The sequence below is a fragment of the Salvelinus alpinus genome, chromosome 16, assembly GCF_045679555.1.
Source record: "Salvelinus alpinus chromosome 16, SLU_Salpinus.1, whole genome shotgun sequence".
NCBI lineage: Eukaryota > Metazoa > Chordata > Actinopteri > Salmoniformes > Salmonidae > Salvelinus > Salvelinus alpinus.
Window position 1 is genome coordinate 17,808,598 of NC_092101.1, and position 27,612 is coordinate 17,836,209.

At 43.3% G+C, this 27,612-nt stretch overlaps 3 protein-coding genes and 1 non-coding gene across 8 annotated transcripts; 3 read left to right on the forward strand and 1 right to left on the reverse strand.

The window, feature by feature from the left end:
- Positions 1-3,987: 3,987 nt before the first annotated feature.
- On the forward strand, positions 3,988-9,957 carry LOC139540981 (elongation factor 2b-like). Of its 2 annotated transcripts, XM_071345090.1 has the most exons (14): positions 4,034-4,124; positions 5,288-5,502; positions 5,608-5,789; positions 5,907-5,952; positions 6,056-6,267; positions 6,487-6,662; positions 6,791-6,896; positions 7,161-7,413; positions 7,505-7,700; positions 7,884-8,250; positions 8,342-8,695; positions 8,886-9,068; positions 9,340-9,472; positions 9,614-9,957. In XM_071345090.1, the coding sequence occupies exons 5-14, from the start codon at positions 6,121-6,123 to the stop codon at positions 9,805-9,807; spliced, it is 2,109 nt and encodes a 702-aa protein (XP_071201191.1). In that variant the 5' UTR covers positions 4,034-4,124; positions 5,288-5,502; positions 5,608-5,789; positions 5,907-5,952; positions 6,056-6,120; the 3' UTR covers positions 9,808-9,957. The 2 variants fall into 2 exon arrangements, with proteins under 2 accessions (XP_071201190.1, XP_071201191.1); XM_071345089.1 differs by lacking the exon at positions 5,907-5,952 and having other exon boundaries at positions 3,988-4,124.
- On the forward strand, positions 7,002-7,068 carry LOC139541807 (small nucleolar RNA SNORD37). The gene has a single exon (XR_011668423.1). It is a non-coding gene; the product is annotated as a small nucleolar RNA SNORD37 (small nucleolar RNA).
- A 702-nt stretch (positions 9,958-10,659) lies between the features above and the next one.
- Positions 10,660-19,183, reverse strand: btbd2a (BTB (POZ) domain containing 2a). The gene is made up of 9 exons (XM_071345091.1): positions 18,201-19,183; positions 17,689-17,808; positions 17,263-17,419; positions 13,329-13,434; positions 12,994-13,191; positions 12,575-12,767; positions 12,204-12,291; positions 11,907-12,053; positions 10,660-11,750 (listed from the first exon to the last, which is right to left on the reverse strand). The coding sequence occupies exons 1-9, from the start codon at positions 18,788-18,790 to the stop codon at positions 11,589-11,591; spliced, it is 1,761 nt and encodes a 586-aa protein (XP_071201192.1). The 5' UTR covers positions 18,791-19,183; the 3' UTR covers positions 10,660-11,588.
- An 888-nt stretch (positions 19,184-20,071) lies between these two features.
- On the forward strand, positions 20,072-26,792 carry LOC139540984 (SWI/SNF-related matrix-associated actin-dependent regulator of chromatin subfamily E member 1-related-like). 4 transcript variants are annotated; one of them, XM_071345094.1, is made up of 9 exons: positions 20,072-20,190; positions 20,749-20,832; positions 21,077-21,304; positions 22,106-22,226; positions 22,398-22,453; positions 22,593-22,662; positions 22,760-22,975; positions 23,390-23,522; positions 24,838-26,792. In XM_071345094.1, exons 2-9 carry the CDS (start codon positions 20,755-20,757, stop codon positions 24,848-24,850), a joined length of 915 nt encoding a protein of 304 aa, XP_071201195.1. In that variant the 5' UTR covers positions 20,072-20,190; positions 20,749-20,754; the 3' UTR covers positions 24,851-26,792. The 4 variants fall into 4 exon arrangements, with proteins under 4 accessions (XP_071201195.1, XP_071201196.1, XP_071201194.1 ...); XM_071345095.1 differs by having other exon boundaries at positions 21,101-21,304; XM_071345093.1 differs by lacking the exon at positions 20,072-20,190 and adding an exon at positions 20,213-20,327 and having other exon boundaries at positions 21,101-21,304.
- The last annotated feature ends 820 nt before the right edge of the window (positions 26,793-27,612 follow it).

Sequence of the window (27,612 nt, forward strand, 5' to 3'; positions counted from 1 at the left end):
AAGCACAAACCATTGAGGGGCCCCCCTATTGAGGGTCTGCGTGGCAGAGGTGTTGTTGCCTACCCTCACCACCTGGGGCAGTCCCGTTAGGAAGGCCAGTTATAGAGGGAGGAGTTCAGTCCCAGGGTCCCCAGAATTATCACAGTTATTTCCCCTTTTGGAGGTGGGAGAGGGAAGTATGTGTCACGACTTCCACCAAAGTTGGTCCCTCTCCTTGTTCGGGCGGTGTTCGGTGGTCGACGTCCCCGGCTTTCTAGTCGCCACCGATCCATGTTTCATTTTCGTTTGGTTTTGTCTTCATTATACACACCTGATTTCTATTCCATTAATTATGTTCCTTATTTAACCCTCTGGCTTCCCTCTCTGTTTTGTGCGTTATTGTTTGTCATGTGGGTTCGTGTTCTTGTGTTTTGGATTTTTGTGTTTTCCGTGTTGGAGTATTTATTCTTCATTTTTGAGCAAACTGTCAGACTATACTCATCTCTGTGTCCTGCGCCTGACTCCACGTTTCTCCATTCACCAACACCCTCACAGTATGAAGTGTAATTGAGATTGCGTCATCTGTGGATCTGTTGGGGTGGTATGCGAATTTGAGTGGATACACTGAATCCACTACAAAATTGTAAGGGTTTTCGATCGATGTTGTTACGTGGGAGATCTGTTTGAAGTCTCTATTAAAATTGTGGATGTGTTGGATGAGGTGGCGTCGTAGAGAATAACGAGAAGTGGGCTTATTTAGTTTTTTGTGTTTCTATGGAACAGAAGGTGCGTGCTCTGTGTCTCAAGATGATGTCAGAATGGAATGTGTCGTGTGGATCTTCGAAGCAGGGCGCATATCAAGGGTGTTATCTTTGGGGTGGCGCTAGTGTAACGGATGTGAAATGGCTAGCTAGTTAGCGGTGGTGCGCGCTAATAGCCTTTCAATCGGTGACGTCACTTGCTCTGAGACCTTGAAGTAGTGGTTCCCCGCGGCTTTTGTGGAGCGATGGGTAGCGATGCTTCGTGGGTGACTGTTGTTGATGTGTGCAGAGGGTCCCTGGTTCGCGCCCGGGGCGAGGGGACGGACGTAAAGTTAAACTGTTACATTGGTGCCATGACCCGGATCACTGGTTGCTGTTGAAAAGGAGGAGGTCGAAAGGGGGATGAGTGTAACGGATGTGAAATGGCTAGCTAGTTAGCGGTTGTGCGCGCTAATAGCCTTTCAATTGGTGACGTCACTTGCTCTGAGACCTTGAAGTAGTGGTTCCCCTTGCTCTGCAAGGGCCGCGGCTTTTGTGGAGCGATGGGTAACGATGCTTCGTGGGTGACTGTTGTTGATGTGTGCAGTGGGTCCCTGGTTCGCGCCCGGGTCGGGGCGAGGGGACGGACGTAAAGTTAAACTGTTACACTAGAAGCAAATGCAAGGAAGCCCACTCCATCCATTCTATTGTTTTTTGATGAAGAGTTTCTTTCTTCACGTGTATTTGGGTTACATGAGATTCCCTGGGAGAGCCTTTGTGCCCAAACCCATACAGTGTGATAAATGTAAATGATTTGGTCATGTGTCAAGTGTATTTAGATGGAAGGGGTATTATATGCCGGCTGAGCCTAAATGCTGCAATTGTGGTGGTGAACATGCAGCCGAATTTCTGAAGTGTCCTGTTCGAGTGAAGGAGACAGAGGTGGCAAGAATAAGGGCTGTCCAGAATGTCTCCTATCCAGAGGCGTTGAGAACAGTGGAAGAAAGGTGTGAAGTTGAAGAAGTAGTGGTAGTAGGAGTAGAGGCACAAAATGATGTTCATTGTCAACAGAGGGATCCTGACATGTTGCATGTTAAGAAGGTGGGCTTTGTAACGTTTATTACTTCAGTTATTAACGCAAACGGAGAGGAAATAGGAGAAAATAGGCATTATTGTGAGTGCGGCTGAGCGTTTTTGGGGACTCAGGGATTTTTTTGCATTACAAGGAATCCTGTCGATAAATACTCCCTCCTCATAGGCACCAGAGCCTGTGTAGAACGGGATTTGAATGTGACTGAAAGAGTGGGATGGTTGTTTGATTTTTGTATTTTGTATTATGTTGTCCCCCTTCCCGCAATGGAATATTTTTTGTTTCAGTACACCGTACAGTAGGTGGCGGCAATACACCAACATGTGTAGTCGGTCATAAAACTTTAAAGAAGAAGAATAATGTAATATCTGGCCTACCAAGTCAGGTCAGATCGGGTAAGAGTGGATGTGGACATCCGGAACGTCCCAAAGACACCAGATAGAGAACATCAAGATGAAGCAGCTGCTTTACAAGTGGGATGCACTTTTGAGCACTACATCCTGAGGGGATCATGCTGATTGTACAGAGATTGTGGCAACCGGTTAAATGGCATCCCTTGAGAAGGCAAGAACAAGATGTATGTCAGGAGAAGTGCAGTATTATCATAAGGAGACATATTTGGAACACAGAGGAGGAATGGAGGGAAAAAGAGAGGCAGAGGAGGTCGGTTAAAAATGGCGGGAAAAAGGGAGATGGTTTGTTAATGAAGAATGGTAGAAAGTGTAAGCAGAGTGAGTTGAAGACAGGAGGAGAAATGGAAGTGAATGAGGGTGAATTATCGGAGCTGGTAGGTGTGGTGAAGTTCTCGGAGCCCGAGGCTTGCAATGAGGGTCAGGATGAAGATGAGTCTGTGGCTGATCCATGTGTGGTTTCAGGGTGGGTGAAGTAGGGTGCTGTGGAATCTGTGAGGGTAACCAGAAGTGGTCTTGTGTGAATTGTTTGTGTTTTTGCTGGTCAGAAGGAGCAAGCGCTCCGCGTTAAACGAATGGGGGCAAGAGGTGTGAATTGTTTTGCTCTCAAGAAAAGGGTGCCATTGAAAGGAGTGATTACTGGGGTAGGGGTAAATGTGAAGTTGACCAACTGAAGGAGAAGATTCCCGGTGTTTGTGATGCTTGTCGTTTGGTGCGACGCAGACGGGGTGATGAGAGTGGTGAAACAGAAGAGTCGTTGTTTTGATGTTGAGTCTTGCCCAACAAAGTGATGTTAGGATCTATAAATTATCCTGTACAAGCTTTTATGCCGAATACATTATGTTGTTACAGGTGTCAAGCTTATGGGGATGTGGCAGCAGTGTGTAGGAGGGAGGATCCTAGGTGTGAGAAGTGTACAGAAGGGCATGAGACAAAGGAATGTGTAGCATCAGGGAAAGGAGTGGTATGTGTTAATTGTAGGGGTGACCATGGGGCTGGGGATCAGAAATGTCGGAGCGAGATAGGCAGGTTGAGGTTTCCAGGGTTAGCTAAGTGCAAAAGGTGTCGTATGCTGAGGCAGTGAAGAAAGTAGAGGAAGATGGGTCAAGGGTGGGGGATCCTGAGAGGAGTGGTGTGAGTAGTAGATCTGTACCACTACAGAGGGATAAGTCAATATGTTTCAGTAAGATTGGATTTTTAGCATTTATAGCAATGGTTATCAACTGTACTGCAGGGATAGAATGTAAGTTGCAGAAAATTGTGCTGGTGGCAGCTGCAGATTGGTATTTGGGTTTGCGAGACTTGACTTCAGAAGAGTTACAGAGCGTGATACATAAAAAAAAAAAAAACATTTAACCTTTATTTAACTAGTCAAGTCAGTTAAGAACAAATTCTTATTTACAATAATGGCCTACCCTGGCCAATTGTGGCCAATTTTTTTCAAGCAAAGTATAAGGGAGTTATATACTCCAGTCTAGTAGGTGGCGGTAATGCAACATTTATTGGATGCCAACCACCGTCAAACCTCATCGAAGAAGAAAAGCGGATGTGTACAACAGTCAGCAGTCTATTTTTGCACCTAGGTGTGGCACACAAGCGATTACTCTTTGCTTGATGTCTGGATGTTGATTCGGCCTAATTTCGTAGCAGTATAAATATTTCGTCAACGCTTGTAGGCCCACCAGCGTAAAATGCTAGATACAAATGTTAAGCAGAGAAGTTGTCTCAAAAAGCCAAAGTATCCCGCTCTGTCACGGTGTGTCGTCACGAAGCACGCCAGCAGTATAAAACCGTTCCTGTTGACGTAACCCAGTCTCTTCCCTGCCTATGCCCTCGTGAGGTGGGCAGTGTCATATCGTGTGTCTTCGTTTCCACTAAGCGAATCCACAACCATCCGTCAAAATGGTGAGTTAGCTAGTTAGTTTATTTTGGGGAATAGTGTAATCGTGGTATCTGCTTCTTCTGTATATAACTTTTAAGTATATAGATTCTTGAAACTAGGATGATAGTATGCGGTGACTTGGGTTTGGAACAAAATGGCAACATTAAAAAAATCCAAAAAAAATCTGGTGAACAAACCTCATCCCGCACAGCAGTGCCGAAACACAAATTAGAATCCTCCATGTCAAAGAGGCCACCTGTACCTGTCATGCCCTTCCAATTAGGTACTAGCATCTAACTATGTGTCGATGCCATGCCGGCCAGTCTCATATTGTTCTCTTGGCGGTCGATTGTCATGTGGCTTGCCGGCCAGTCTCGAATTGTCCTAACTATCTTTTAGTTACGTTAACGTTATTTGTCCCATATCCAGCGACGTAAACGCTGTCGGTGTTAACGTTAGCCGGTTAACTAACAAGTTATGTTGACCGACGGGCGTAACTAGCTGTACACGTGGCCTATTCTGCCAGGCTGCGCTGTCTTAGCGCTTGTCTTGATCATAATGGTTGTGATCGAATTGAAGTCTGCTGTTTGCAGTAAATCTAATTAATGCACTACATACTTTGTGCGATTAAATGGCAGGTGTAGTTAGGTAGCTGACGTTTTATATATTTCTGTTAACTGCATCGAGGCCTAACGTTACTACCTACTGTACTTTTGTCAGGTTGCATAGCGTTTTCTAGTCAAATCGTGGGCTCAATGCCATCCTATATGCACCATGATTTACCTCAGTTTGGCAGTTTTGCCTGGCATTGAAATACTAAAGCATGACGCCAGTTAATAAAGTCCTGTCGGCTAACGGGCGAGCATGCTCATGATTGTTTGCCTGCCAGGTCCCCATTGGCAATTCAATTGCATCAGCATTCAGTGCCTCACATCTGCCATAATGGTACTGTATTGTGCATTCCACAGTTTATAACGAGAATCTGCAGTTATACTTTTGTTTTACCTCCTAGCTACATTATTACAGTATAATATCTTAAGTTCCCAAATCTAGAAGAGTTTGATGTCCATGTGGAAGGGGGAAAGTACTATGGTGAAACTGTCATGGCTGGTTATACTCAGTATTTGGGACTTTTAACAATGTGTAAGAACAAGGGAGACTAGACTAATAAACAATTTTCCCGTAGGTGAACTTTACCGTAGACCAAATCCGTGCCATCATGGACAAGAAGTCCAACATCCGTAACATGTCTGTGATTGCGCACGTCGACCATGGTAAGTCCACCCTGACAGACTCGCTGGTGTCGAAGGCTGGTATCATCGCAGGTTCCCGCGCCGGAGAGACCCGCTTCACCGACACACGAAAAGACGAGCAGGAGCGCTGCATTACCATCAAGTCAACGTGAGTGTCCACTAGCATACTCGTGCACATTTTCCCTGACTGGCCAGAAGTAGGAGTGAGGCTTCCTACTATTGTAGACTAAGAACACAATTTCCTTCTCTGCAGCGCCATCTCAATGTACTACGAGCTCTCGGAGAACGACATGGCCTTCATCAAGCAGTGCAAAGATGGTGTTGGGTTTCTCATCAACCTGATTGACTCTCCAGGCCACGTTGACTTCTCTTCTGAGGTCACAGCCGCTCTCCGTGTTACTGACGGGGCCCTGGTTGTTGTGGACTGCGTGTCAGGTAAGAAAGCGGACTAGCGCCCTAGTTATGTCTGACACAATTATGCTTTGATTTGTGTAATGGAAAAAACATATGGCGTGTTCTATAATTTGTGAACAAGTATTTCTTTATTTTCAGACATGTCATACAGGATGTCATATTGATGCTAGGTTCCGTGATTGAGGTATATTACAAAAAGGAGGAGGAGCCAGTCAACCAAACAAACCAATCCATTTGTTTTCAACATTTTCCGAACTCACTATCTGCTCTTGTCCTTCCCTGCCCAGGTGTGTGTGTGCAGACCGAGACTGTGCTCAGGCAGGCCATTGCAGAGCGTATCAAGCCTGTGCTGATGATGAACAAGATGGACCGGGCCCTGCTGGAGCTGCAGCTGGAGCCAGAGGATCTGTTCCAGACCTTCCAGCGCATCGTGGAGAATGTCAACGTCATCATCGCCACCTACGGAGAGGATGAGGGTGGTCCCATGGGCTCCATCATGGTAAGCAACTTATTTTGGCTGTGTAGTGCATTGCCAGAAATGGTTTAATATCACTTGAGAAGTTGTCATTACTCCAGTTCTGTTTTGCACCCAATGGTAAAACTGCAGTTTACATGAATATTGAAAGCATTTCTCTGTAAATAGAATACTAGCTGCTTGGTATCAACCCGCCCCACATAGTGAACAAAAGTGTCGTCAAACTAATGACTTGTGTCACAGATTGACCCAGTCATTGGAACTGTTGGCTTTGGGTCCGGACTTCACGGATGGGCCTTCACCCTGAAGCAGTTTGCTGAGATGTACGTGATGAAGTTTGCCAAGGGTGATGCCCAACTAGGACCAGCAGAGCGCTGCAAGAAGGTGGAGGACATGATGAAGAAGCTGTGGGGTGAAAGGTGAGGACCACTCACTGTCCACCTTGTAATCAGCTGCCACGTTTTCCAGAACTGGCTGCTGATTAAGATTGTCTGGTACATGTCACGTTTGCCGTGTAGTTAAATGCTGAGACTTTCTTCCCCTTCAGGTTTTTTGACCCTGCCACTGGCAAGTTCAGCAAGTCGGCCACCGGACCTGATGGAAAGAAGCTCCCGCGTACCTTTTCTCAGCTCGTGCTGGACCCCATCTTCAAGGTGAGTGGGGACATGACTTTCACACTGTTTTCAGTTTGGTCAGGTGAACGACATACCAGAAATGTACCCATCTGACCAGGAAAGCCGTTTAGAGCTTTATGCGTATGAGTGATGACATAAACATTCTTCACTTTGACCTGATTGTCCAGTGATGATAAGCTTCAGTCTGACATGCGTGGTGAAGGCTATAGTTATCTTTCCCCATATGATCTCATCTGTATTTTGTTGTCCACTCATTAAGTTTTACTGCTGTTTCTGTTATAGGTGTTCGATGCCATCATGAACTTCAAGAAAGAGGAGACGGCCAAGCTGATTGAGAAGCTGGACATCAAGCTGGACAATGAGGACAAAGAGAAGGAGGGCAAGCCCCTGCTGAAGGCTGTGATGCGTCGCTGGCTGCCAGCCGGAGAGGCCCTGCTCCAGATGATCACCATCCACCTGCCCTCCCCCGTCACGGCCCAGAAGTACCGCTGTGAGCTGCTCTATGAAGGACCTGGTGACGATGAAGCTGCCATGGGTAAGACTACTGCCTCGGTCTCGTTTCCTTCATCTGGAAACATGGAGGGTACTGTATACCGATCTATGTTAACCCAACTGTTTCATCTTAGGTATCAAGAACTGTGACCCCAAGGCTCCTTTGATGATGTACATCTCCAAGATGGTGCCCACCACCGACAAGGGTCGCTTCTACGCCTTCGGCCGTGTCTTCTCCGGCTGCGTGTCCTCTGGCCAGAAGGTGCGCATTATGGGACCGAACTTCACCCCTGGAAAGAAGGAGGACCTCTACCTCAAACCAATTCAGAGGTTGGTACACTCAAAAGCAACACTTCAAATGACCATACTTTGTTGTTTGTCTTGCGCAATCTATGGAGGACCTGTAAGTCATTTGTGACCATGCCCAAGGCGCATTCAAGACTAACATCGTAGATGCTGTATAAAGTCTTGCCCAGTATTGATCTGTTGCCTGACTTTCCCGTTCCTCATTAGGACCATTCTGATGATGGGACGTTACATTGAGCCTATCGAGGACGTGCCATGCGGGAACATTGTTGGTCTGGTTGGAGTGGACCAGTACCTGGTGAAGACCGGGACCATCACTACCTTCGAGCAGGCCCATAACATGAGGGTGATGAAGTTCAGCGTCAGCCCTGTGGTGAGAGTGGCTGTCGAGGCCAAGAACCCTGCTGACCTGCCCAAGCTGGTGGAGGGCCTGAAGCGTCTGGCCAAGTCTGACCCTATGGTGCAGTGTATCATCGAGGAGTCTGGAGAGCACATCATCGCTGGAGCTGGCGAGCTGCATCTGGAGATCTGCCTGAAGGATCTGGAGGAGGACCATGCCTGCATTCCACTGAAGGTACACTAGTCCTCATGCCTCTTTACATGATCCCTTTTACAATGGTGTCACGGTACAGGCAGTGTTTAATAAACACCCCTCTCCCCCTCAGAAATCAGACCCGGTGGTTTCCTACAGGGAGACTGTGTCCGAGGAGTCTAACCAGATGTGCCTATCCAAGTCCCCAAACAAACACAACCGCCTGTACATGAAGGCCCGTCCCTTCCCCGACGGCCTGGCTGAGGACATCGAGAAGGGCGACGTCAGCGCCAGACAGGAGCTGAAGATCCGTGCCCGTTTCCTGGCCGACAAGTACGAGTGGGATGTGTCTGAGGCCCGTAAGATCTGGTGCTTCGGCCCTGATGGTACCGGCCCCAACCTGCTGATGGACGTGACCAAGGGAGTCCAGTACCTGAACGAGATCAAGGACAGCGTGGTGGCCGGCTTCCAGTGGGCCGTCAAGGAGGTGAGCAAGATTTATGGATGTCGTTTTTCCTCAGGCAGAATTTGTCGGTGACTTTAAACCAGCATGCCAACTTTCAAAGATGCAGCATTATATTGTGTTGAGGGAAACAAAAAGGGTAGTTTAAAGTGAGGATGTTGATTTGTCATGTAACCTAAAGTACTTGATTCAATACCTTAAATATTGTTTTCAGGGTGCCCTGTGTGAAGAAAACATGCGTGCTGTCCGCTTTGACGTCCACGACGTGACCCTACACACAGATGCTATCCACCGTGGTGGTGGTCAGATCATTCCCACAGCCCGCCGAGTGCTGTATGCCTGCCAGCTTACAGCCCAGCCAAGACTCATGGAGCCTGTCTACCTGGTGGAGATTCAGGTAGGTTTACAATTCACAATGCCTGTTGAATGTTTAATTTCAATAAGGACAAGGTCTATGATGAGAAATCATGCACCACGCTGAACAAGTGATGGATAAACCCATAAACCACTATCTGAGACCTGAATGTACAAATGAGCTTGCAACTAGAGGCTAATGGAAGTTGACTAGAAAATGCTACAATTCTAGAAGCTTGAACTGCACAGCTTCTGCATGCATACCTGTTGGCATTAACCATAGTTTTCAATGTTAACCTCGCTTCTCCCTGCAGTGTCCTGAGCAGGTGGTAGGAGGCATCTACGGTGTGTTGAACCGGAAGCGCGGTCACGTGTTCGAGGAGTCCCAGGTCATGGGGACCCCCATGTTCATCGTCAAGGCTTACCTACCTGTCAATGAGTCTTTCGGTGAGGGACTCGCCAACTGCTGTCCACTTTGCCCTTCTTCCCATATGCATTTACCAGGGCTATATGATTCTGTTGTAGTAAGTCTGCAGCCCTTCTGTATGTGTAAAACCTTGTATGCTAATACCCGTGTTCTTTCTCCAGGTTTCACAGCTGACCTGCGTTCCAACACTGGTGGCCAGGCCTTCCCCCAGTGTGTGTTTGACCACTGGCAGATCCTCCAGGGAGATCCCCAGGACTCTACCACCAAAATCTCTCAGATTGTGGCTGACACCCGTAAACGTAAGGGGCTCAAGGAGGGCATTCCTGCATTGGACAACTACCTGGACAAATTGTAAAAGGCTACTCTCTCATTCCCCTGCCTCCCCCCCTCCAATACTGAGGGACAGGACTGTACAGATCACCATGAGCACTAACATTTACCAAAAGAAAAGTCAAGACTTTATGAATTGTAAACCATAAAATAAATAAAAAATGGAAAATAAAAACTTGTGGTTGGGCCTTCATTGGGAAAGGGTGGGGGAAGTTCGTCCTGGCCGGTAACAAGCCAGTGAAAACAGCTGGTTCAATATTAACGTTTCCTATACTAGTTTGCTTATTTTATTGGACTTTGTTCATACGGCATGCTGTCCCTCATTTCAAATTTGAAGTGGTTCTGAAAATGCTTAACACAGCTTTGTTCATCTTTAAAGCCTGTTAGTGGACCTGGCATCCTTAACTTGCTTTGGCAAACCCATTATATTGTGAAAGACTAGTTTAATCTGAACATTTTATTTACAATGTACATTAGCCAGACTTGTGTTTTTAATTTGAGATTGCATTGTTTGGTACCATTTTATGGGCACCTCAGGCAATTGCCTCCTGCCACGCAGGCGGTATACCTAGACAAGAAAAGTTTACCAACGTGTTGCATTTCGCAAGCATGCAATTGAGTATATACAAATTTCTCTAACTTGCATGGAAAATGATAAGGCAAACATGCCTTCCTGGCACCATGGCTCCACAGAATGGCATCCAAAACAAGACACTTGCTTACTTTACTATTTACAGGTCTAGGCAAACTAAAGCAGTGGTAATTTCAGTTCACCATACATTAAATCAGACAATTCATTTTCGTCAATTCCAATTTTGGTTCATTATACTGGTAGAGTAACATGTTTGACTCATTGATTCACCAGGTAGGCCAACAGTTCCTGAAATGTATTGAATTTCAACAATTTATTTCAGGGATTACTCAATTCTATAATATAGTAAACTTGCAGGCAGGGTTTAATTGTCAGTTTCCTGTCAAAGTGCATCAGTGCAACTAATCATTTTATCAATTGTCAAAGAAATTCAATTTCTGCGCTTTCATTCACAATTCTACACCCAGCCATTGGAAGAGGTTAAGATTAAACCTAGCAACCATTTGGGGACTAATCTTTCATTGAGGTATGGGTGGACTTTTTTGTTGCAGATTTCTTATCTGTTAATTACCTGACCGATACATTATTTCAAAGACATACTTATTTGCTTCAGATAAAAGTCCACATCAGTCTAGACTGGAGAGATGGACACTTAACCACTAAAGCAGCATTTCCCAACTCCAGTCCTTGAGTATCCCTAACACATTTGTTGTAGCCCTGGACAAAAACTCAACTCAGGGCTTGATTAGTTGACAAGTTGAATCAGGTGTGCTTATCCAGGGCTACAAAAGTGTGCTTATTGGTGGAAAAACTGAACTAAAGTCCACTTCCATTCAATACTGTATGCACAAAGATCCAACATGAATATCAGAAGTTTGTAACAACCAGGTCCTGGTTAGATTTACCATGTCGGCTGAGTTTACACAATTCTGATATTTTCCACTAATTGCTCTTTTGAACAATCACGTCAATCTTTTGCACCGATGACCTGATTGTCAAAAGACCAATTAGTGGAATAAAATCTAGAATTAGTCTGCCTGTGTAACCAGCTTTAGAGGACAACCCTTTGATGAAGTGTAGTAGTAGTAAAGACTAATGAGGAATAGAGGAGCTGTACTATTGCCTGAAGTATTACTTTGCACTATATGGGCAATAAGGTGTCATTTGGGACCCACATATAGCCAGTCCTTGGTTGGGAGGTCAGAGGAGATTCATTATGTGTAGAAGATGACCTCAGGGATCTGTCCGTCCTCTACTGAAGTGCCGTTGTTGTTTCCTGCAGCATAGCAGAAGGTGAAGCAGGTCTTGGTGCCGGTGGCAGGGGCTTCGTGGGTCACTTTACGCATTCCTTTGGTGCCATAGTGCGAGTCTGGTCCCTGAAAGACATGGATAATTGTGGTGTAGCTGTATGCTTACTTATGCTATTCAATATGTACTTCAAATCTGAGCGGTTACAATGTACAGCATTTTTTGTATAAAAAAAAAAAAGTTATGTAAATGGTGGTGGATGAAATTATCATCTTCTGTTGTACCTTGAGGGTGGCACACGCGATGTAGTTGACACTGGGCAGGATCTCCACTGGTTCCTTAAACATGACCCGGAATGTGTTGGAGGAACCGTCGCAGCTGAAGCCTGTGTCGTTCTGACCCAGGACAGTGTTGCTGTCTGTGTGAATGACCTTGAAGAGGGAGACCAACAGTCAGTCTTCACTTTTACCTTTATATAACCAGGTAAATCATAACAAATGATCTTTTACAGTAACATTAACTACCCAAGTATGCTTTCTACGCAGCACTCACTGTAACTAGTATATGTTATTCCTCTTTACCTGTATATTGACTTGGTAGTCTGTAGGACCATGTATCGAACCATAGAGGCCAAATCCAACCACAAATATCCTCCGATTCACTGAAAACCTAGCAGAGGCAGAAAAGGATATAGAAGGTAAACCTTTACTGAATTGAGATACTTTGTATGCCGTGCTGGACTTGGTCTGAAATAGGGGCCGGTACTCAATTTGGGTGTTGGTACTGTTTTTATTTAGGTGCAGGAGCTCCACAATACTTTTGAGCTAATATTCGAACAAGAGGAACAGGAGCTCAAACAGTAGAAAATTTGAGGTGCCGGTACTCAGCTCCGATGAGCTCCTGCCCAAGTCAGCCACTGTCTGTATGTAGTCATTGGTGTATGTGTACTAACCGGATGCAGTCACTGGTCCCGCTGTAGCCCCAGCGGCTCTCCACCTGTCCGAAGCGTGTGATGCTGCACTCCTTCCCCCGCAGGCAGCAGCGAGGCCGGTCGATGAACTCCACGTGAGGCTTGGGGTTCACCGTGAAGTGAAGGAACAGGCTCACCACCTCCTGGTCACTAAGAATACCAGACTGGGCTGGACCTATCAAGTAGAAATACAGGCATATATACGTACACACACACAAAATACTCAAATCCCAATATGTAAAAGTGACTAAATTTCCCGGTTCGGTTTATCTCGTCTCCACTGGGTCTGGTTGCCAAGTATGTGGCTACTGAATGGTTAGTGCCTTTCATAGCGTGTAACTTTGTTGTCAATAGACAGATGGTGTCAGGACGTAAGACAGAAAATAACCACAGTGAGCTACCTGCAGCAAATTCCTCGATGGTCATGAGAGGGAAGCGGATAAGGACCAGGGCTTTGCCCAGCACTTTGCGCTTGTTCTCCGGAGTGGGCTGGTACTGCTGCCTCTGGGTCTCTGCCTCTGCCCAGCGCACCGCAGCCCCAAACAGACGTACCTCCCGCACCCCCAGAGTGTCCCTCTCCAGCACCGCCACCAGTGTGTCTACAGAAGACAAGATCTCACATCATGCCCAGAACGTGTCCTTTGTCTGAAGACAATCCCCTATGCCCCTTTCCTTATTGTGTGTGACAGACACAGACAGACAGACAGACAGACAGAGGCAGCATAATTTACTTTACCTAGATCAATATCAGTGAAGCCCTCGGCAGCGAGTGCATCCACAGTGTTCTTGTCGATGTTCTCCAGACAGAGGCTGGCCAGCTGAGGTTCGTCAAAGAGCCGCGCCTGAAACAAACAACCAGTGTTAGCAAACAGCTGGCAGCGATCATACTGTGATCAACCGCTTGCTCTATTCTAATATCCATACCTAGCGACAAGCTAGAAATACTGGGTTTTCAGTCTTATCATTTGTAATAACCTTGTTATTACAGCGTCTGCATTTCCAATGACACCCTATACATCCTAGCCTATGGGGCGATTCCATGAAAGCATACCTCCCTATTTTAGAGCACACTATATTAGCAGTATAATGACACCAAGGTGTTGTCTGTATCATGTAAGGTTCATTGATCATTGGGTTTTACAGGGGACATGTACAGAACCAGTCAAAAGGTTGGACACCTACTCATTCAAGGGTTCTTTATTTTTTACTATTTTCTACATTGTAGAATAATAGTGAAGACATCAAAACTATGAAATCATGTAGTAACCAAAAAAAGTGTTAAATCAAAATATGTTTTGAGATTATTTTAAGTAGCCACCCTTTGCCTTGACAGCTTTGCATACTCTTGGCATTTTCTCAACCAGCTTCACCTGGAATGCTTTTCAAACAATCTTGATGGGGTTCCCATATATGCTAAGCACTTGTTGGCTGCTTTTCCTTCACTCTGCGGTCCAACTCATGGGTTGAGGTCAGGTGATTGTGGAGGCCAGGTCATCTGATGCAGCACTCCATCACTCTCCTTCTTGGTAAAACAGCCCTTACACAGTCTGGAGGTGTGTTTTGGGTCATTGTCCTGTTGAAAAACAAATTTATCTTCCCACTAAGCGCAAACCAGATGGGATGGTGTATCGCTGCAGAATGCTGTGGTAGCCATGCTGGTTAAGTGTGCCTTGAATTCTAAATAAATCACAGTGTCACCAGCAAAGCACCCCCATACCATCTCCATGCTTCACGGTGGGAACCACACATGCGGAGATTATCCGTTCACCAAAAATCTCAAATTTGGCCTCATCAGACCAAAGGACAGAACATTCCACTGGTCTAATGTCCATTGCTCGGGTTTCTTGGCCAAAGCAAGTTTCTTTATCTTATTGTTGTCCTTTAGTAGTGGTTTCTTTGCAGCAATTTGACCATAAAGGCCTAATTCACGAAGTCTCTGAACAGTTGAGATGTGTCTGTTACTTGAACTCTGTGAAGCATTTATTTGGAGTACAATTTCTTAGGCTGGTAACTAATGAACTTATCCTCTGCAGCAGAGGTAACTCTGGGTCTTCCATTCCTATGGCGGTCCTCATGAGAGCCAGTTTCATCATAGCGCCTGATGGTTTTTGCGACTGCACTTGAAGAAATGTTCAAAGTTCTTGAAATTTGCCCGATAGACTGACCTTCCTGTCTTAAAGTAATGGACTGTCGTTCTCTTTGCTTATTTGAGCTGTTCTTGCCATAATATGAACTTGGTCTTTTACCAAACAGGGCTATCTTCTGTATACCACCCCTACCTTGTCACAACACAACGGATTGGCTTAAGAAGGAAACAAATTCCACAAATTAACAAGGCACACCTGTTAAATGAAATGCATTCCAGGTGACTACCTCATGAAGCTGGTTAAGAGAATGCCAATAGTGTGCAAAAATGTCAAGGCAAAGGGTGGCTTGGTATACAAATCCCAAAAGAAAGAAATGATCTCACTCCAATATATTTTTATAGAATGTTATCAAAAATAGATAAGATCTTGCTACCATGGAAAGGAAAATACCTGTCTATTTGTGGAAAAATCACCCTGATTAACTCTTTAGTCATATCACAGTTTACCTATTTGCTCATGGTTTTGCCTACACCTAGTGACCTGCTTTTTAAATTATATGAACAAAAAATATTCAATTTTATTTGGAATGGCAAGCCAGACAAAATTAAAAGGGCCTATTTATATAACGAATATGAATTCGGAGAGCAGAAATTATTAAATATTAAAGCATTAGACCTCTCACTAAAGGCATCAGTCATACAAAAGTTATACTTAAATCCAAACTGGTTCTCGAGTAAATTGGTAGGAATGTCTCATCCCATGTTCAAGAATGCCCTTTTTCCCTTTATTCAGATTACAACTGCTCACTTTCAGTTGTTTGAAAAGGAAATAATCTCCAAAATATAATTATTTTTTAAACAAGCCTTAGAAAGTTGGTTGCAATTTCAGTTTAATCCACATGAAAAGAAAGAACAAATAATACAACAAATATTATGGTTAAACTCAAATATACTAACTTAAATTTTTTTTTGTGAATGATATAAATAGGACTGGTGGAGTTGTCAGACATGCAAATAACAGACATATGGAAATGTCTGCTCTACCCAAAATTACAACCAACTAATTGCAGCATTACCACAAAAATGGAAGAGGCAATTAGAAGGGGAAAAAAGTAAGGAACTTGTATGTCGGCCCTGCATTAAAGACCATAAATTGTTAAAGAAAAGTGTAATAAATAAAAACATATATCAATTTCATTTAATAAGGACCAAAAAACTGACAGCTGTGCCATATAAATTGCAAAATAGTTGGGAAGAGATTTTTGATGTACCCATTCCATGGCACATGGTTTACGCCGGATTCAACATTTTTCCATTTAAATTACTATACAAAATTCTTGCAACCAATAGAATGTTATATATATGGGGGATACAATATTCCCAGCTCTGCAGATTTTGCTGTGAGGAGGCAGTTATTAGATCATTTATTTTGGTATTGTCCATATGTAGCTCGTTTTTGGTTACAGGTCCAGGAATGGCTGAAGAAATGCAACTTTTGCCTAGAACTAACGCTGCAGATAGCAATACTGGGTGATTTGAAAAGCCATAGTCAATCAATCAATAATATAATTATTATTTTAGCAAAAAATTTCTTTAATTTACAATCTGTCGAAGCTATGAAAATAGAAAGGTTCAGTACTTTTGTGAAGCATCACAGCACAGTTGAAAAATATATGGCAAATAGAAATCCAAAATGGATGGTGTTAAGAGATAGATGGGAAGGGTTGAATGGAGCTGAAGGGTGGGATTAATAACAAGATAACCAATGTAAAACATACGGGGTCTGTAAAATGTATATAGGTTCAGAAATGTTGTGAAATAGCACAGTTACAAATAGAAATCAAGCTGGATGGACATCAGAAATAGAGGAAGTTATGACTATTGTAAAATAGATTGTCTGTAAAATGTATAAACTGAAGGTAGAAGCCTAAGTGTTATTGTTTATTAGTTTACTCCAATTGGGGGAAGGGTGGTAGGGTTTGCGGGAAATAATAGTGGTATATTCTACAAAAAGTATGTATATCTATATATCTATACCCAAAAAGATATGGGGGATTGGAAATGATGCAGACAATTACATTGATGGAAGCAACAATCTTTCCGCAATATTAAGCTGATCCACCCCTAGAATTTTTCATTTTTTTAAGGCAAAGGGTGGCTACTTTGAAGAATCGCAAAAATATATTTTGAGACATTTTTTGGGTTACTACATGATTCCATAGTTTTGATGCCTTCACCATTATTCTACAATGTAGAAAATAGTTTAAAATAAAATAAAAACCCTGCAATGAGTAGGTGTATCCAAAAAGTGCCTAAAATTGCCACTTTCATCATGATTTTCAAAAAAAAGTGTGGTTCTGTTACAAATGTAAAAAGCATATTAAACATTCTTCCTCCCAATTAAGTTTATATGTGAGAATTGCCTGAACAATCTAATACACAACAAATATTATTGGGCCATGCTGGCATGGAATCGCTCAATGACAACCTATTTCCCATGTCACTGTATAGGGAAATAGAGATATTCATTTGAGATTTGGCCATACATTACAAGCAGCAGTGCAACAGTGAGCTAGCTAGCTACCTGAGTGAGCAACATGAAGGCATTGTCAGCCCGTAGATTCTTCTTGAGGAACTCCACACAGTGGGCCTCTAGGGCCGGCACTGCATACTTCTTGGCTGTGTACAGTGTGGTCATCACAGTCTCGGGTCCTATCTGCACCTCATCTGAGTACAGGAACCTGGATTTGCAACAGTTTGGACAGTCAGACAACCCATACATACCTCGTAGTGTAGTTACGGTACCAATCTGAAGACATTAACATGTCAATACTATTTTATGTATGTTAATTTTAAAAAGGCATTTTCACTACATTTAGAATTTAACCTTGAAGACACAAACAGACCCCCTAAATTGGCTCATTCTTAAGGACATCAAAAGGATTAAACTGGGTAGTTGCTACTTTACAGTCAAATGGGTGTGCCAGACATGTCTTCTCTATAATCTTACTTGAGCAGGGCAAGGAATGCAGCCGGCTCCACGTCAGGCAGCTCGATCTCAGTAGAGGTGGTGGCCATACCGCCATTGAACATGGCATCGAATACTGCACTTCCTACGGCAAGGGCAAATCTGCCGAGGAAAAGGGGGTCGTGTTTATTAGGAGGGATATATCAATGTATTGGATAATTTGTGTTTATAACTGTAGTCTTCCTGGTCAGTCGTTAGCCCAGGAGGTGCATTAATATACGTACCCTCCACAATGATTTGCCAACATACAATGGTCATGCGCATATCATGGATATATCACTACAAACAGACGAAGACTAGCCTACACTCGACCTCACCCACTATAGCACAACGGTCATCCTCGGCACTGCAGAAGATTTATATTGGGGCATGTATTCTACTATGTAGGCTACTGGCGGTGATTCGAATACATAAGCATGAATAGGCAAAGATTTAATGATTTGTAAACAAGCAAATATGAAATACGGATACTTTAACAATCATGCATCGCTTACCTGTGTGCTGGTATCCGCTGCACTCCCATTCCCTTCCCCACCAGAAAATGCACGTCACTCAGCACCTCGTTGTTGAACAGAAACGCAAACCTTTCTTTCACGGTGTTTTTTGTGGCCTGCCAGTTGTACACTGGCTCCCGATAAACCAATACGGCCGCAGATGCAGGGCTACTGGGAAGTGAGGATGGAATGTTCGGGGACTCCACGGAGGATGCTGTCATGTTTGTCGCAGCTCCTCCTGCGACTGTCGGTGCCCGGGCAGCCGTGGCACTCTGACCCGCTGACTGTGGCGTAGTGTGTTGCCTATTCGGGGAATGCTCTACTCTGACATCGGTGCCACCGCCACGGTCAGGGCCTGGTTGAGGGTTTGAGTGTCCCGCTGTCCGTGGTGCCCCTCCAGTTGCACCCGCTGACCCCTCGTTTGTAGCGGGCGAGGAATGGGCGTTGTTACTCGGCTGAGCATTACCCAGCGGTCCGGGACTGGAGAAATTGAGACATGGAGCTCTGCTATTGCTCTCCTCCTCCGCAGCCATTTTGGATGGAGAACACTGCAGGGTTTGCTGCTGAGATAAACAAGCACAACAGCGCATACCCAGAAACACAGGCGGAATGAGTGAACCTCACATGAGGCTGGAGACTGAGGACGAAGGTGGCCTAAATTGTCTGGACACTCAATAGCAGCCAATAATACCAAAGGCTGCATATGTATCATGGTGTCATCATATTAATTTGCTATAGTTTATTAGACAAATAAACATCAATGAGGTTATGATGAGCTATTATATTCCCCAACCATGGAGCTAGTATTTATTAATTCAAAACTGCAGGCTTACTTATTTGATGCACTGGTATGCAAATATGGAATAATGTAGGCCTACATACATGATTCATGTTACTTAGACCTAGCAGATAAATATGCATTCAGTTCAAATTGAATTAAAATTATTCTCCTCTCCATTGATAAGGCCTAGTCGATATATTTTCTTTCTGAATTCAGACATTTAAAGCTATGTTTTGTATTAGCCTACCTGTTATCAACTTCTACAAATTCATACCATCAATCTTACATTCTTCATAGAGACTGTCTATATCTAAGTTTCCAAATGTGCACGTTTGAACTACTGTTCTAAACAGTATAGGATATATGATTTTACTTGCCCAATATAATGAGATGGGATAGGCTATTGATGTTTATTTGGGACAAAGTAAAACTAATCACAGAGATCTTATGTCCAATTACTTATAACTGATGATGATTAGCCTCGAAGAAAAACAATCTCCCAGGGATAGGCCGAATAGTATTGTTGTAATATCACTTTAGAACCAAGAGTACATTATCAAAACACATGCCAAAATGAGAGCAGAAATATGAACCAATCTGATACACTTTACTGAAGTGTAAAAAATTATGTTACAGTAACAATCTAAAACCTCATTACAAAGTTAGAATTAACTAGTTATTGTGTCAGCCAATCAGCTATGAGAAGGCGCTCTTCCTGACCTTAGATTGAGAGGCCCAATACAGTCATTGGCCCAAAATACGGGGTAGGCAGAGAGGAAGAGCCGAAGCAAGACAGTTTACTCCGCCCAAAATCTGTCCACGAATATAAGCCAACGAAGTGAGGAGTTTTTGTATGGAGGTCAATGAGATTGTCGAATTTGGTCAACAAAAAATGTAATTGCTATTTTGCGACGTGAGGCTTATTTGATCGAATTTAAGTTTAGCAATGGTTAGTTTGTTACGAATCCACAGATATAAGTGAACGAACGTGGCATACCGGCAACTTTTTGGGGAAAAACTACTTTTATCGGAGTTGCGCCGACTGAGGGGGTTGTGCCTGTTGATCACACGCGTATCTGCCCTCTTATTGGCTAGAATGTTCCAACTGATTTCGCCTCCTCCCGCCTACCTTCCATCTTTGAGAACATGTATTTCCATTGTTAGAGCGGTCACTCGACTGTCTTGTCAATATCATAGAACACCTTTGGGGTAAGTAATACAATATTAGCTAGGCTAGTTAGAGAATGACATAAAAATGTAGCTATATTACAATTAGTATTATTGTCAGATAAATGTTCCCTTTGGCATATTTAATCACATCTCTGACGCATTTTACGTCATGTTCAGTAAGTGTATTACTACCCCCTACTGTACTGACCGTTTTCCCGTTGTCCCGTCCCATCGATGTTTGCTAGCCAACTATTTATTTAGCTAGCTAGTTAACCTTACATTAGTTCGCGTTATCAGAGCGAACACTAACGTTAGTTTATCAGAAACGTGTCATGATCATGCCCGAACAGCTGGAAAGAGGATTGCAGATGACAGTTTTCGCTTTTACATGTTTTTTGTCCGTCAGGAGTACATGCTATTCTCTGTCCTGTAACGTTAGCTAACTAGCTAGCTAATATTTATAATGACAAACATATGTGATAGTCCCTGTCTCTCATAACCATTTTCATCTGACAAGCTCAATGAGTGAGTATGAAGTACTAACTAGTGTCTTTCTAATCCTATGTATCCTACTTGCATATAATTCACTGGGATAAGGATATCATGGGAGGTGTGAAACAGGAGCAGAATGATGGACCACCACCAAGAGGCATGCCGTCCTCTGATGCAGCACACGAAGAGGCAAGAGAAGGGGAAAGGACCCCGTACATACTGACATGAATAGCAGTAAATTCTGTACAATTACTGGCTGTGTATACACAGACTACCCACTGTTTGGTTATCCAATCCTTTTCAACATGTTGCTACCATTCTATAAACTGCTTAAATGGGACACGAGCATTGTTATGATGATGTTATGCTATGTTTCCTGACTCTTGATGCACACTTTGACATGGTTATCGTTTTATCTTTTCATCCTGGATAGCATATCCGTTCTCTTTCTGTACAGCCTGTGAAGAAGAGGGGTTGGCCAAAGGGTAAGAAGAGAAAGAAGGTTTTGCCCAACGGTCCCAAGGCACCAGTGACTGGATATGTGCGCTTTCTGAATGAACGACGAGAGCAGATCCGTGCTAAGTACCCTGACCTGCCCTTTCCAGAAATTACCAAGAGGTTGGGCGCAGAGTGGAGCTGCTTAGCACCTCATGACAAACAGGTACCTGCAGGCTTGGCTAGGGAAATGTAGTTGTAGAATGTATGAACAATTACCAATTATTTTGCCCCAGGTTTGTATTTAGTGGCAGTGCATTCAGTAGATGTATGCGTAGTTGTAGTTATATGAATAGGTATAGGCTTGCCAGGATATGGTCTGTTTGATAATTCCAGGTAGGTCTCATTTAAAAACTACAGGCTATCATGTTTCTTGAGGAGAAGCCTGGGATTGGAAGCTACCATCGCAGTGTGTTGAGATCTCTTCTGTGTGTTTCTAATGGAGTTAAGAATGTACTGTAAGCTCACTCCACATCTAGTTTAAAATGTTGCCAATGGAGCTATCCAATTGGTACCTTTTGTATAGCTCAAACTGTTGTCAAGGAGGGCAGTCACGTGTGTCTGTAAGCCGAGCATAACTGTTTCGAGCCTGTTATGTGGAGGAAGATATACTGTGAGTAGCGCACATGACGTCGGTTACATTGATGCTGTTGATCCGGGTCACTCAGTTGTGCTCTGTCCAGCTGCTGGGTTTGCTGCGGTGGAGGGAGGTCAAAGGGGGGCGAGTGTAACCGATGTGAACTGGCTAGCAAGTTAGCGGTGCACGCTAGTAGCGTTCAATCAATGACGTCGCTCACTCTGAGACTTAGAAGTAGTTGTTCCTCTTGTAATGATTCTTCATGGGTGACTGTTGTCGATGTGTGCAGAGGATGCCTGGTTCAAGTCCAGGTTGGGGCAAGGAGAGGGACAGAAGTAATACTGTTACATCTGGAGTGGACTGAAGTTTTTTTGTGTGCTGACCTGACAGCGCTTCCTGGATGAGGCGGAGCGAGAAAAGCTGCAGTATGCCCGGGAGCTGAGAGAATACCAACAGAGTGAGGCCTATCAGATCACCAGTGCCAAGATCCAGGACAAGAAGGTCAAGAGAGGTGAGAGTTGTGACACATCTACCTTATTAACTGAGGGTTGTTACACACACAGCTCCTATTTCATCCATTTGACAGGTTGGTAAAAACTGTAGCTTTTTTTTTATATGTCTTTCATCCATTTGTTTTCTTTGAGCATTGTATATAAAGTTCTCTTGGTTTTTTTTTCTTCAGAGGAGTCTCCATCTGTCATTATCAATGCCAACAGTTCTGGATCAGCTGCTCTGAAGGTATGCTCTTTGCCTTACATTATTTGCTTATGTTGTGTTTCTGAATGTGTTATGTCAAATGAACACAAGGTTTTAAGAAGGCTTCCTGCTTTTGTTCCATGTGTTAAAGGGTTGATTTGTTTTGAACTATGTCCTCTAGGGTTCAGACTACCTGTCCAACAGATTTGATGTTCCAATATTCACAGAGGAGTTCCTGGACCAGAACAAGGGTAAGAGACGGGCAGAGGAGGGTCTCTGGGACAAACACTGTTTCAGTGAAGAAAGTACTAACTGTTTCCTTACTAATGGTTGTTTCTCTGCTCCCAGCCCGGGAAGCAGAGCTTCGGCGTCTTCGCAAAGCCAATGTTGAGTTTGAGGAGCAGAACGCCGTGCTGCAGAAGCACATAGCAGACATGTACAGCGCCAAAGAGAGGCTGGAAGCTGAACTGGGGCAGGATGAGCTCCGGACGCAGGCCTTACACAGGCACCTGCTGGCCATCAAACACACCCTCGTCAGCAGTCTGTCCACCGTGGCCCTGCCAGGTCAGCACCTTGTCACTGGGGCCCTTCCATCCATCTCTGACCCTGATACTCAGCCTAATCTCTTTGTACGACTTGGCTGCAATTACTTCTAGTGCATTCAGAAAGTATTCAGACCCCTTCCCTTTTCCACATTTTTGTTATGTTACAACCTTATTCTAAAATGGATTAAATAAACATAATTGTCCTTATCAATCTACACAATATACCCCATAATGACAAAGTGAAAAAAGTTTTTTTAGAAATGTTAGCAAATTTATTACAAATAAAAACACATCTTTATTTACATAAGTATTCAGACCTTTTGCTATGAGACTTGAAATTGAGCTCTGGTGCATCCTGTTTCCATTGATCATCCTTGAGATGTTTCTACAACTTGATTGGAGTCCACCCTAGTTGACTGTGTTTTCTTTGCAGGCACAGGTGAGACCCCCTCTCTTGGTACCCTGGACTCTTACCTGAGTCGCCTGAGTGGTACTCTGGAGAGCAACCCTCATGAGCACCGTGCCTTGCTGACTCAGCTTCGCGATGTCCTTTCTCACCTGGACAGGTAACACACCTGTGAATTTATCTAACACCTTGATGTAGAGGTATTGAGTTATGTCAGGGAACATACACTCTCCTATGTATTTATTTGGCCAGTGAAGCTGAAATGTTTAATTTGTCTCTATACTCCAGTATTTTGGATTTAAGGTTAAATGTTTCATATCAGGCGACTGTATAGAACGTCACCTTTTATTTGAGGGTATTTTCATACATATCTGTTTTACCGTTTAGAAATGAAAGCACTTGATGTACTTAGTCCCCTGATTTTGAAGGTATCCCTATTTTGAAGTATTTAGACAAATTCACTTTTATATGTATTAAAGTAGTCAAACGTGTAGTATTTGGTACCATATTCCTAGCACTCAATGATTACATCAAGCTCATGACTCCAGTGTTTACTCTAGGATTTTTGTTCGGCAACGGTGGCAAAATTTTAGAGGCCCTCTTGGCTGTAGACAAAATGTTGTTTTAAAGCAAATGTCCTGCACTTCTACACATTTTGCCATGAGATTGAGAGAATATTTTACTTTTAAAGCTAGTTTCTTACAATTGTATACATTTTGTCATGATGTTGAAAAAAGAAATTGCATTTTTAAAGCTAATTTCCTGCAATTCTACACATTTTGCCATGGCTTAGCTGTGTTATGTTATCTGAGTGACACAAACATTATAACAAAATCAATGAGGGCGCCATGACATTTTTGGAATATTAGATTATCCCCGACTGTCTAGTTTTTATTCTTGTAGTTGTTAGTTCTCAACGATGATTTTATTTCAATTTTGTTTAATTTTACACTGAAAATGTTTTACCATCCTGAAAATTAGGCCCACCACTGCTAAATGGGGAAACACTAAACTCTACAAACTTGTTGGATGCATATTTGCAGTTTGCTTTGGTTGTGTTTCAGATTATGTTGTGCCCAATAGAAATTAATGGTAAATAATGTATGGTCCTTTTGGAGTCACTTTTATTGTAATTAAGAATAGAACATGTTTCAAAACACTTCTACATTAATATGGATGCTACCATGATTACAGATAATCATGAATGAATTGTGAATAATGGTTAGTTAGAGGCACAAAGATCATACCCCCAAGACATGCTAATCTCACCATTACAAATAATGGGAGGTTAAAATTTTTTTGGGGGGTGTGATATTTATGCCTCTTAGTGTACAGTACCTACAGTCGGGTGCATTACCATTCATATAACGTTGTCAAATTCAAACACTCGCTAGATCTGCATGCGTACAGTACAACTTAACCTTGTTGTTTATGAATGATCACACTGTTCTAACAGTCTTCTCCCTTATTTTCAGTGAGAAGCTATGATGGGACCTCCACACCCATTCTGACTTGATGTGGATCCCGGATGGTATAACACCAGGTCAAATCGGTGCCCTTCAGTATAGTCATGGGATAGATGGGATGTCTTTCTGATGTAACAGACAAATTACAAACCGATAAAACACAAGGCTCAGTCTATATAGCATTACTCTGTGGTATACAGTGTAATATATAAATTGATGAAATAAAGAAAATTCATCAGCAATCCCTACACAATACCCCCTAATTGCAAGGTGAGTTTCTAGAAATGTTTGCAAATGTATTTGAAATAAAAACAGATACCTTATTTACAGAAGTATTCAGACCCTTTGCTATGAGACTTGAAATTGAGCTCCGGTTTCTCCTGTTTCCATTGATCATCCTTTTAAATGTTTCTAAAACTTGATTGGAGTCTTGTGGTAAATTCAATTGATTGGACATGATTTTGGAAAGGCACACACCTGTCTATATAAGGTCCCACAGTTGACTGCATGTCAGAGCCATGAGATCGAAGGAATTGTAGAGCTCCGTGACAGGATTGTGTCGAGGCACAGATCTGGGGAAGGGTACCAAAACGTTTCTGCAGCATTGAAGGTCCCCAAGAAGACAGTGGCTTCCATCATTCTTAAATGGAAGAAGTTTGGAACCACCAAGACTCTTCCTAGAGCTGTCCGCCCGGCCAAACTGAGCAATCGGGAGAGAAGGGCCTTGGTCAGGGAGTTGACCAAGAACCCAATGATCACTATGACAGAGCTCTAGTTCCTCGGTGGAGATGGGAGAAGCTTCCAGAAGGACAACCATCTCTGCAGCACTCCACCAATCAGGCCTTTATGGTGGAGTGGCCAGACGGAAGCCACTCCTCAGTAAAAGGCACATGACAGCCTGCTTGGAGTTTGCCAAAAGCCACCTAAAGACAAGATTGAACTCTTTGGCCTGAATGCCAAGTGTCACATCTGGAGGAAACCTGGCACCATCCCTATGGTGAAGCATGGTGGTGGCAGCATCATGCTGTGGGGATGTTTTTCAGCGGCAGGGACTGGGAGACTAGTCAGGATCGAGGGGAAGATGATCGGAGCAAGGTACAGAGAGATCCTTGATGAAAACCTGCTCCAGAGCACTCAGGACCTCAGTCTGGGGCGAAGGTTCACCTTCCAACAGGACAACGGCCCTAAGCACACAGACAAGACAATGCAAGAGTGGCTTCAGGACAAGTCTCTGAGTGTCCTTGAGTGGCCCAGCCAGAGCTCGGACTTGAACCTGATCCAACATCTCTGGAGAGACTTGAAAATATCTGTGCAGCAATGCTCCCCAAAGGTGCTTCAACAAAGTACTGAGTAAAGGGTCTGAATACCTATGTAAATGTGATGTTTATTTTTAAATGAGCTAAAATGTCTGAAAGTCTATTTTTGCATTGTCATTATGGGGTATTTTGTGTAGATTGAGGGGGGGAAACAATTTAATCAGTTTTAGAGTAAAGCTGTAACATAACAAAATGTGGAAAAGTCAAGGGGTCTGAATACTTTCTGAAGGCACTGTATCTGCATGTGTACAGTCTTGTTCAGCTTTGGAGGCAAATGTCAGCCTTTCAGGCTTGTTGTGAACAGTCATTATGTCAACTGCCTTACCTTGTTCCATTTATAGTTCCTATGGTTTCTGGAAAATAATCATGGGAAAAGCAGTTTACATGCCCTTTTTCCATATGTCTTCACTTGAAATAAGGAGATTGAGGAAGTGTACTTGTGTCAAATGAGAGACCAAATTAACTGGAAAAGATCATAGCAACATTTTCAGAATAGTTTTTTGTAATGCTATTGACATTAGTTTTGGGGTGGGAAGTTTTGGATGAAGGTTTTTTTTGTAATGTTTTTTTTGGAATGAATTTGAAATGGAAGTTTTGTCTCCTTTTGTAATCATTATTTCAATTTGCAATAAAAGTAAATGTGTGTAATTTCCCGGATTTCATTAAGGATGAGCGTGACGCACATAGAGCATATGGTGACACATGGATGATGTCTGAAATGGCATGATGACTCAATAGCTGCTGATGGCACCTGCTGCCCTCACTTTATAATGGACAGAAGTACGGAACAAACGAATTGTCTGAACTTTAGTTTCTAGATCCCCCCCACCAGATGGTGGTATAGCTCCACTTAGAAACGTTGTCAGTGGTTAGCTTGATAGGGTTGTACTCAGTTTAAATTATACTAAATGTCTGAATTGACAGATTGATGTGGTTTAGATACACTTTATTCGCTGGAGGCCTTTCCCAAGGTATTTTTTGCTGTGGTTACACTTGATTAAGAACAAACCAACATGCCTCCTGAAATTATGCCTAGTAGCCCATAGGTCGGCGCACAATTGGCCCAGCGTCGTCCGGGTTTGGCCAGGGTAGGCCGTCATTGTAAATAAGAAGTTGTTCTTAACTGACTTGCCTAGTTTAAAAAAAAAAAAAAAAAAAGTTGGTGTTTCTGAAAGCTTTGGGATCAGAACAAGGAGAGGCCGTTTAATTCGAGGCACGGAACATAACCGTCAGTCAAGGTTCCGATGTCATGTAAGCTATTGAATGGGTTTCTTCTATAAGTGTATGGATTCCTAAATTATACTTTAATGTATTCTTGTTCTTTTTTACACATTACACTAGCTTACTGCTTGTAGTACTACTTGCTCGTTGTCATTATTGGTAGTGGACTTGAAGACAAGTTTAATGCTCTCTCTTAGGTCCAGTTATCTAATCTGAGGTTAGAAGATGCTGTAGACTATATTTGGGA

What these genes read in the sequence shown, in the direction of transcription:
- LOC139540984 (XM_071345092.1), top strand. Translation starts at nt 20,274, where the DNA reads ATGTTCCCTTTGGCATATTTAATCACATCTCTGACGCATTTTACGTCA. An exon ending in CTGATGCAGCACACGAAGAG is followed by an intron (nt 20,833 to 21,076) that starts GCAAGAGAAGGG and finishes CATCCTGGATAG; the next exon opens with CATATCCGTTCTCTTTCTGT. An exon ending in TAGCACCTCATGACAAACAG is followed by an intron (nt 21,305 to 22,105) that starts GTACCTGCAGGC and finishes CTGACCTGACAG; the next exon opens with CGCTTCCTGGATGAGGCGGA.
- LOC139540981 (XM_071345089.1), top strand. An exon ending in TCTACCTGGTGGAGATTCAG is followed by an intron (nt 9,069 to 9,339) that starts GTAGGTTTACAA and finishes TTCTCCCTGCAG; the next exon opens with TGTCCTGAGCAGGTGGTAGG. An exon ending in ACCTGTCAATGAGTCTTTCG is followed by an intron (nt 9,473 to 9,613) that starts GTGAGGGACTCG and finishes TTCTTTCTCCAG; the next exon opens with GTTTCACAGCTGACCTGCGT.
- btbd2a (XM_071345091.1), bottom strand. Translation starts at nt 18,790, where the DNA reads ATGCGCTGTTGTGCTTGTTTATCTCAGCAGCAAACCCTGCAGTGTTCT. An exon ending in CTTCACTGATATTGATCTAG is followed by an intron (nt 13,192 to 13,328) that starts GTAAAGTAAATT and finishes TGTCTTCTGTAG; the next exon opens with ACACACTGGTGGCGGTGCTG. An exon ending in GGGACCAGTGACTGCATCCG is followed by an intron (nt 12,292 to 12,574) that starts GTTAGTACACAT and finishes TGCCTCTGCTAG; the next exon opens with GTTTTCAGTGAATCGGAGGA.